General features: G+C 35.8%; 1 protein-coding gene across 1 annotated transcript in view; it reads right to left on the bottom strand.

Moving 5' to 3' along the window:
* The window catches only part of DOCK2 (dedicator of cytokinesis 2), a 491936-nt gene that overhangs the window by 107078 nt on the left and 374729 nt on the right, over positions 1-10129 (bottom strand). The window contains 1 exon segment of the mRNA XM_074292033.1: positions 5796-5894. Within this exon segment, the coding sequence (XP_074148134.1) occupies positions 5796-5894 (99 nt within the window).

Below are 10129 nucleotides of genomic sequence, written 5' to 3'. Positions count from 1 at the left end.
CTAACCCCGAATGATTGGAAATCCAGAGCAAGGACATATCTAGAACCTGGACAAAATTTGTTATAGCTTGCAGAGTTTCATGAATTATGTAAAATTCAAGTCAGATGCAATTTGGAAATAGGAGTTAACACACAATTCACTTTTGAGCACTTAGCTGGTGAAAGTCAGTATGGAGAGAATTCAGAACAGATTAATTATACCATGACAATATATGAGCAAATTGCTAAGGCTGCAATAAAAGCTTGGGGTGTCCTCCCTGGACAGAAAGATTGAGGAGAGGCTTTCATTAAAATAGAGCAAGGTCTCAATGAACCTTTTGTGGATTTTGTGGGACGTTTGCAAACTGCTGTCAAAAGAACTATTGGAGAAAATGCAGCTACAGAAATAATGACCAAACATCTGGCTAAGGAAAATGCTAATGAGATTTGCAAAAGAATTATATGGGGATTAGACAAAGATGCTCCTTTAGAGGAGATCATAAGACAATGTGCCACAGTGGGAACAAATGCTTTTTACACCTGGACTATGATGAACATGGAAAGACAGGGTCCCTCCTGGCAAGGGACTTCTAGAGAAATTCGTCGATGTTTCCAATGTGGAAAAATTGGACATTTAAGAGCTCAGTGTAAATATGGATATAGAGTGAGAAGACAGGGTGAAAGAAGACCTAAAACCCCATGTCCAAAATGCAACAGAGGACTCCATTGGGCATCAGAGTGTAGAATAATTCAGGGAAATGGGATGAGGGGCCCAGGTCCAGGGCCCCAGGCAAAAAAGACTTGGGCATGATGGCAGATGATATTATACTCAAAGAGCCTTTAGAAGGTCAGGACTCTAATATTTGATCAACCAGCAGAAAAGCAATCACATGGCAGAAAGGGATTACCTTATAAGTCAGCCAAAAGGCAATCAGATTGCAAAAATGGATTACACTTGGGGAGAATTCAGGCCTTTTAAACCAACAGGGCTGTGTCCAGTGCAAACAACTCCAATGTAATTGTCAGATGATGAGAAGAGATTTAGAAAGCATTAAATAGAAGATAATTAGATAGGTTAACTGCCTGGGGGGAGAGGGTTTGCTTGTATTTCTTCAGATGGAGAAGGAATCAGATGGGTGCCAACGAGTCGTATTTGCCTTGTCCATGGGAGAGAGACAGAAAAAGAGAAAGACCTCAAAAGAAAGGAGAAAATCTAAGAAACATCTGACCCTGAAAGAGCATGGCTAATAAGAAGATTGTTAAAGAACTTTAAAACCAGCAGGAATCATTGGATTTCCTAACACAAGATGAGACTAATGGACAATGGACTTATGGACATTTATAAATTCTCAATTTATGATTATTTGATCATGTTATTTGTTACATACTTCTAGCATGTATTATGTTACTATGTTACTATGTGTTTATGTAATCTATGTAATTATGTGTAATGTCTCCCATATTGATGGATTTATTTTTCAAGGTCATGACCACCCTATGTTCTAAATCAAAAGAAAGGGGGAGACCCTTCCATTCACCACTTTCTGGGTCTCTCCACATCATCTGGTGATTATCTAAGGACAGTGCTACAGTGCTACAGTGTGCTACAGTGGCAATATGTAACGTGCTGTTGTCTCCAGAAACTGCTGATCAATAGCTCTCTGGGAGGAGATCTGCTGTGTCAACTCAAATCTCTTGGACAGATTCTTCTTCCTGTAGAGAACCCTTGTCTCCAGACAGTTGCCGCCAACTCTAGTCCAGAGTAGTGACTTCTTCTTCCTCCAGAGAGCCACCTCAGGTCTGGCCCAGACAAGAGACTCTCTATCTCTGGAATGCAGCCCTCTTTTATCCTCCCAGAGAATGGGTGTGGGATAATGCAAGGGCTTCTGGGAAAATTACTTCAACCAATGAACTTGCTCCTCCCCAGGAGTTCACAAGTAAAACTCCCAGTAAAGGCTGGAACTAGAGAATTGTTAAGTACTGACTTAGCACTTAGTAAAAACCTAATATCTCATTATCTCATTAGCACTTAGTAAGAACCTAATACTCATATACATTTTTAAAACAATTTTAAAAAAAGTTTTGGGGTTTAGGATTATATGGAAGAAAAGGATTTATCAGCTATTAAGCAATTACTATGTGCCAAGAACTGTTAAATACTTTACAATTTTTTTTTTCATTTGATCTTCAAAACAATCCCATGAAGTAGATACTTTTATTATCCACATTTTATAGATAAGGAAACTGAGGAAAGCCAGAGGTTTAGTGACTTTCCTAGAGCCACACAGCCATTATGTTTCTGAGGCCATATTTGAACTCAGTTCTACCTGATTCTAGATTCAGTAAACTAGCCACTATATCACCCAGCTATATTTTACACCATGCTATATCCCAGTAATATTTAGATTACATTCATACAACACTTCAAAATTGCATTTGATCTGCTCCTCTCAACAATTCTTTAAGGTAGGTAAATCAAGCATTATTTCCCCTATTTTACATTTGAAGCCACTTAACCTTGTTTGCCGCAGTCAAAATGAGCAGGAGAAAGAAATGACAAACCATTCCAGTATCTCTCTCAAGAAAACCCTAAATGGATCAGAGAGAGTCAGCTATGACTAGACAATGACTGAACAACAACAATAAATTTTATAGATGAAGAAATTGGGGTTCTTTCTTTAGCTAGGTCCCAAGACACACAAATGGACCAGGAGAACATGAAATCATTGAACTACCTCATTCAAAATAAAAGCTATAACATATATTAACCGCCAAAATCTGCTTTAATTTCTTCCCAATCTATATCAGCTTGGGATATTTCCTCACATCCTAGAAGACAAGTCATTTTCTCTATCTAAACAGGCATTTAATCACCTTTAAAATGAGGGAGTAGGCCAGGTGGACTCTTAAGGTACCTTTCAGTCTCCTACTATGATCCTCAAGTGATGCAAAGTACAGACAAAGGCTTCTTAATTAAGTCCCTTCCTCTGGGGCTAGAAAATTTTATTAGACTGTGAGAATTCCCAGATGACAGGGGCAATGTCTTATTCTATTTTGCATATCCTGAAGTGAATTGCCCAGAGTAATTACTCATTTGAGGGAAGGGTGTGGAGGAAGAGAAGCAGTCTAGACTAGTGATGTGATTTTATCTATGTAGGTAACTCATGGCATGGAAACCTCTTCTGCCTGAAGATTAGCAAGTCAGCTACAATTTATAGTCTTGGATCAACAAGATGTTAAATGATTCACTGATGATCACATGGGTAATATATCTCAAAGGCAAAACTGGAACTCAGATCTTTTTGATTCTAAAGCCAGTCAGCCCTGTATACATTACATAATGTCATTCCTCAATACAAGAAATGAAATTCTAACCCACTCTTATTGGCAGGATAACCTTAACCAAATGGTCATCTGAATGGGCTGCTAGATGGCACAGTAGATATAGCTGGAGTCAGGAAGACTCATCTTCCTGAATTCAATTTTGACTTCAGATTAGCTGTGGGGCCCTGGGCAAGTCACTTAACCCTGTTTCCCTCAGTTTCCTCATCCATAAAATGAGTTGGGAAAAGTAATGACAAACCACTTTAATATCTTTGCCAAGAAAATCTAAATGGAATCACAAAAAATCAGACAAAACTAAAATAACTGAATAACACCAATATGGCTATCTGAAGTTATTAGTGTAAGCTTCTTGGGGGCAGGAGCTATTTCACTTCTGATTTTATTTCCAGCACTTAGCACAATGCCTGACATATAACAAGTGCTTAATAAAGTCCTAGTGATAGTCACAATATGGTAAATGTAGGCAGTGGTGAAGAGATCTATGAGGAAAGTTGCCATGTTGTAGGAATGGGCACCATCGCAGGAAGTAACAATACTATCAGTTCAAGAATTGGAATGACTTATGAAAGAAGAGCATGCATTCATTTCAAATTTGGGCATGTGTCATATTGGATTTCCCTGGCCAAAGAATTCATCACCTAAAGGTCAACTTTCTGGAGATGAATCTAAACTTAGTGAGGCTGGTTCTAACACAGCAGTCTAGTTCTGAGACTGAACTTGAACCCTTTCCATCTTAGAAGAAGCTGCCAGAAATTTTAGGGAAGAGAAGTACTTAAATTTGCATACACATGCAAATATACATATGCCATATGTGTATACATATGCCTTCCACCCCCATTCATATATACACACTTTTTCACTAATCTTAACTAAGAATGGTCCCATGGGAAAAGAATGAGTTCTGATCAAATGAAATAATATTTGTAAAGTGTTTCACATAATGCTTGATATATACTACTTGCTTAATAAATTCTCATTTCTATCTCTTCCTTTCCTCTAAACTCAGTGACCCTGAACATAATAATAGTATGATACTTGTAATTGTTATAACACTTATAGTTATATAGTAGTATTTTCAAATAAGCTTCCCCATTTTAAAAAATAGTATTTTAGTTTTTCAAATACACACAAAGATAGTTTTTAACATTCACCTTTGCAAAACTTTGCATTCTAAATGTTTCTTCCTCTCTCCCTCCCTCCTCTCTCCCCTAGAGAGTAAATAATCAGATATAGGTTAAACATGTACCATTCTTCCATATTCATCATACTGCACAAGAAAAAATGAGATCAAAAGGGAAAATAAAGAAAAAACAAACAAGCAAACAGACAAACAAACAAGCAACAACAAAAGGTAAAAATACTATGCTTTGATCCTCATTTAGTCTTCATAGTTCTCTCTATGGATGTGGATGGCACTTTCCATCACAAGTCAATTGGAACTGATAGACTTCCCTATTTGAATCAGGAGAGGATGACACAATGAATGCAGCACAAGTCTAAAAGTCTGAAAATTTGAGTTAGAATCTTCAGGCATTTACTAGATGTTTGACCATGGGCAAGTCAATTAACTTTTTTTTTTTTCTTCAGTTTCCTCAATTATAGGGTAAAGACAATAGTAGTACCTACCTTATAGAATTGTTACAAGAATAAATTAAGATATTTGGGGGTTTTTAAGTGCTTAGCACAATGCCTCATACACAGTGCTGCTATATAAAAAGGCTTATTGCCTCCTTTTTCCCTTCCTTCATATCACTTGCAGTGAGCCCTATCACTCCCAAAATATAAATGAGAAATTTGAGGCCTGAAGAGATCAAGCAATTTATAACAAATTAAGCAACTGAGCTAATATGTGGCAGAAAACTGGAACTTGAACTTAGAATTGTGAATTCAAAGAACACAGCAATTTGCATGGGGCATATTCCATGATAATCTCTACATAAATGAATGCAATGAGTGCCCACACCAACAGGGTGAGCTCCTTAAATAAAATGAGATGACTCCTTTCAAACTTCAATGTCATCTCACAGCTGTGAGCATTTCTTGAAACAATTCAAGTCAAAACCTAACTACATCTTTTCAACCTGGATAATACTTGTCCATCTTTCTCCCACAAAATACATGTAATAAATAGTTTAGACTTCATTGAAGGTATTTTTTATGGGTACCAGTTCAGCTCTTGGACTGTGACTTACTTATTCTTTGCTCTTACTACATGAAGAGTCCCTTCCTTCTTTAACCATTTTTTTAAACTCTTAACCTTTAACTTAAAACATATTAAATGACATTTGCCATAGAATTATTTAAACAATAGTCCATAACTGTGAACCATCTCTAAGTGCTCCTGTGTGTCAGGTATTGTACTAAGTACTGGAGAAACAAAGATTAAAATGAAAATGAATTATTGAGGGAATTTTCCCCATAATCTGATGTCTACATCCCACCTCCTCCCCTTGTCTTTCAAGCAAAACTCACCACAAGTTCAGAACTTGTCTGGAAAGTCTCAATGTAAAAAGAATAGTGCTGGTCTCCCATCTGGTTTAAGATGGCTGTCATGCATGCTACAAAATGGCTCTGTGGAAAGTTAAAAAAAAAAAAAAGAAATAAAAATCTATGAAACAATGAGATAATAGACCCATATTGTCAAACTCTAGTATTTCAGACATGGCAAAGACCTTAGAATACATTTAATCCCCTTGTCTTGGAACTGGATCACATCTGGATCATTTCAGAAGGGGTAGTGTAAAATAAAGTACTATTTTAGGGATGAAGAGAGCCTAGTCCTAATTATATAGTCAGTCATTAATTCCTTATGTGAATATAGAGACTTCCCCTCTCTAGTCTTCAATTGACCCATCTGTAAAATGAATGATTCAGACTAACTGACTTCTAAGTTAGTTCTATGAGTTGTATGCCAAGAGTGGAAGCTTCATCTTTCAAAAACTTCCCTGGGGTTGGAAATTCCTTCAATGATGCTTCAACATTTCAACTCTTCTCCAACAGGAAATACATCTCCATACTTTACTTCCCTCTCTATAACTGCTTATGGTATAGCAAAAAGGCTATTTGAATAAGAAGTTGAAATAGCTGAGATCTAATTCTAGTTCCACCAAGATCAGTTCTGCAACTCAAGACAAATCATTTAATTTCTTTTTGCCTCAGTTGACTGGCTTATGAAATGGGTATAATAATTCTTTTTTTTTTTTCCTATTTCTTTTTTTATTAAAGATTTTTATTTTCAAACTATAAATACATGGATAATTTTTTAACATTAACTCTTGCAAAACCTTGTGCTCCAAATTTTCCCCTCCCTTACTCCCACTCCCTCCCTTAGATAGCAAATAATTCAATGTAGTAAACATGTTTAAAAATATATGTTAAATCTATCTATACATATTTATACAATTATCATGCTGCTCAAGAAAAATCAGATCAAAAAGGAAAAAAAAAGTTTCTCTTCCTATTTCATTAAATTAATATGAAGCTGAAATAAGATGGATTAAAATGTAAATTCCTTGAAATTAGGTGCTATTTCACTTTTCTAACTGTATCCTGAGTGCATAATACAGAGAATGCACTAATAAATATTTTTTAAAATAATTTGTTTAACACAATAATTTTTTCATTCATTACTTCATTCACAAATATTTTGCAGATATAAACTGCAATGTAAAAGATAATTATTCTCTTTATTCTATCCTTAATGGGAATAAATTATAGTTCTAATTAATTAACATTCTCTAAATAATACTGAACTGAGCACCTACTATGTACCTAGTCCTCTACTTGATCTTCTGTGGGTGACTTTTTTTTCTAAAGTATAAGTCATGATTCTTGATTTCAAAGCATTTAAAATCTTGCTGGGAAGACTAAAGCCCATGAAAAAACAAATCAATACAAGCCAGTATGTGATTAAATATGAAATTTATGGAACAGATTATAAGGACTATAGAGGCTAAGAAAAAGGTCAATGATCAAGATCAATGATACTGGAATAATGAAGAATGGATACCTTAACTGGTATATTAAAAATTGGCAAGAATAGGAAATTGAAAATGGGTAGGATTGTAAATAGAGGGGATGCCTACCAAATGGGGAATGACTGAATAAGTTGTGATATATGATTATGATTAAATACTTCTGTGTTATAAGAAACAATGAATAGATTGGTTTTAGAAAAACATGAATAGACATTTGAAATAATGTAGAGTCAAACGAACAGAATCAAGAGAATATTGTATACAGTAATTTTGTTCAAAGAGTAACTTTGAATGACTAAGCCCTTCTGAGTAATATGAAAGTTCAAATCAATAACAAAGGATTTATTAAGGAAAATGCTACCAGCTCCAAAAAAAGAACTGATAAATGGAAGTAGATAGATAGATAGATAAGCATTATGTATGTATACAGATACAAACACATACACATAATATTGGCCTCTAATGTGAGGCTGGGAAGGAAGGAGGGAGGGAGCAAATTTAGAGCTCAAAATGTACCTCAAAATAAAAAAAAAAAATTAAATGGGAAAAATTGGAAAAGTTTCTACAAGTTCCTCATTTGTAAGAGAAGAAATGAGAAAATCAAACCAGGAAGTTTTCAGCCCTAAATTTCATGAGTGCATGGCTATTGGGCAACATTATCTCTGGTTATACCAGTATAATAGAAAGAAATAGGCTTGTTCAGAAGTATAAATGAGACTGAAGTCTCTGGAACCCTAAAAAAGATTATATACCCAACTGTAGTGCCAGACAGAATAGATCTACATAATGCTGGCTGCTTTCAGCAAAAAGTAAGTTGCTTAAGAACAGGGTTAGCTTTTTTGTTTGTCTTTTTATTCTAAGAGCTTAGCAGAGTGCCTAGTATATAGTAGGCATAAATGTGCTAGGTAGAGCAGGAACTGTCTCACATTTATATATATATATATATCACTAAACCTCCAACTCCCAGATCTGTTATATATTTATATAAATATATTTGAGACAGTCCCTGCCCTCAAGAGAATATCTTACAAAATGCTTAACAAGTGCTTGCTGAATTGAAATGAATTGATTTAAGTATAAGAAGGCACATATGCTATCATAGGATATTCTTCATTAAAAAAAAAAAAAAACTACTAAAGCTAATTGGACAAAAATGCATTGCTAAAGAGTATATGACATATGTTTTACTTGCAGGATTCTCTAGAGTCTCCTTTTTCTTGCTTCATAGAAAATTATGGAATGAATTACTCTCCTAAAGACAACTTTGGAGAAATTTCTATGAAGGTGATCTTCAAATTCATCTCATCTTAAAGAAGCAACAAAACTTATATCCTCTCAAGACCCAGTTGGTCCATCATAGATGTTCAAAGTTTAAAATCATTAACAGATTCTTATGTTATGAGCAACTCAAACAAACAGCAACACTTTGAGCCCAAAGGAGGCCCCCAGATATCCCGGAGAAAGAGACAAGTTGTCTTTTATGGGGACTTGGGAGGTTTCTCAGATAATAAATCTCTATCTTACTTTGTCCCTAAGGAGTAGTAATTATTTGAGGAATTAGATATCCCCACAAACTCTGACAAGGGGATAATTCTACTATTATTACCAATTCAACAAAATATGGAAAGAACCCCAGCCTGCAGGTCCGGACACCTAGTTTTAATTTTGTCTCTGTCATTGCCTTTCTGTGAGAGCTAGGACAAATCATTTAATTCATTGGGCATCTGCTTTCTCATCCACAAAATGAGGGAGTTGGACTTGCTTGGTTTTTAAAGTCATTTCCAACTTAACAATTCTGTGTTTCTATGACAGGCATATATCTGGGAAGAATCTTTGCTGAAGTCTGCCATATCACATTATTTGGTCTACTACTTAAGACAAGAATATAAATGTTTCTATTCCTCTCTTCTCTTCAATCTTTTTCCTAACTCTCTGTCTCCTTTCTCTCTCTCTTCCCTCCCCCTTCTTCCTCTCCCCTCTCCACTACACCCCTCCCTTGCCTTGTCTCTCAAAGAGTTCAGTGTGTGACCACTAGAGGTCTTTTTCTTTCACATGGTAGCTGCTGTGCATGGTACGGTTTTTCATTTATTCCTACGTGAGCAGACTCACTATACTTCTTGCATATAAACAGTGAAAAATACAATATAAAGGACTTAATATACCTTCTCTTGGAGTAATTTTACCTCTAGTCAAAGCCTTGCCTGCCTAACAGGGCTGAAGTATATTTTCTGCAGGTAATTCCAACACCTCAAGGTAAGAAATCTGTGTTTTATTGTTATTAATGGGCTCCTAAGAGGAACGTTAACATCTCTGTGACAATAGTTTTCTTCCCAAGGTCTTGTTGCAATAAGTCTGGGGGTGGGGTTTGGATTTGTGTGTTTGTGTAGATGTCTATTTGTGTATATGTCTATTTTTGACAAAAATTCACCACTGCTAGAAATGCAGGTTGTCCTAGTAGGCAGTATGAGGGGGTGCCTGAGATTTCAAATGGCTTGATTTGAATTTAAGGGAAGGGGACACCAAAGCAATCATTTTTAGACCAAATTATCAAGTACTAGCCATAAAAGCCAGATTGTACCAAGCTTCGCTTTTAGAAAGTTCAGTGCTACAAGGTGGGGGGGGGGGGTCCTTTATCCATTTACAGAAAGTAACCATTTTATAAACCGTTATGTCTTTACAAGTCACTGGTCAATGTGGCATTGCTCACAGAACAATCAAAATGACTTTTATCAGTTTGCTAATTCTTCTATTATAACTAAGCTTGAGGGGGAAATCAACTGATATTCTACACAATTTTATCCCCCATGTGATGGAAGTTTAGGCAACTGT

The sequence above is a fragment of the Sminthopsis crassicaudata genome, chromosome 2 (genome assembly GCF_048593235.1).
Source record: "Sminthopsis crassicaudata isolate SCR6 chromosome 2, ASM4859323v1, whole genome shotgun sequence".
Classification (NCBI taxonomy): Eukaryota; Metazoa; Chordata; class Mammalia; order Dasyuromorphia; family Dasyuridae; genus Sminthopsis; species Sminthopsis crassicaudata.
Note: the sequence above shows the minus strand (reverse complement) of the source record. Positions and strands in the feature narration are given on the sequence as shown.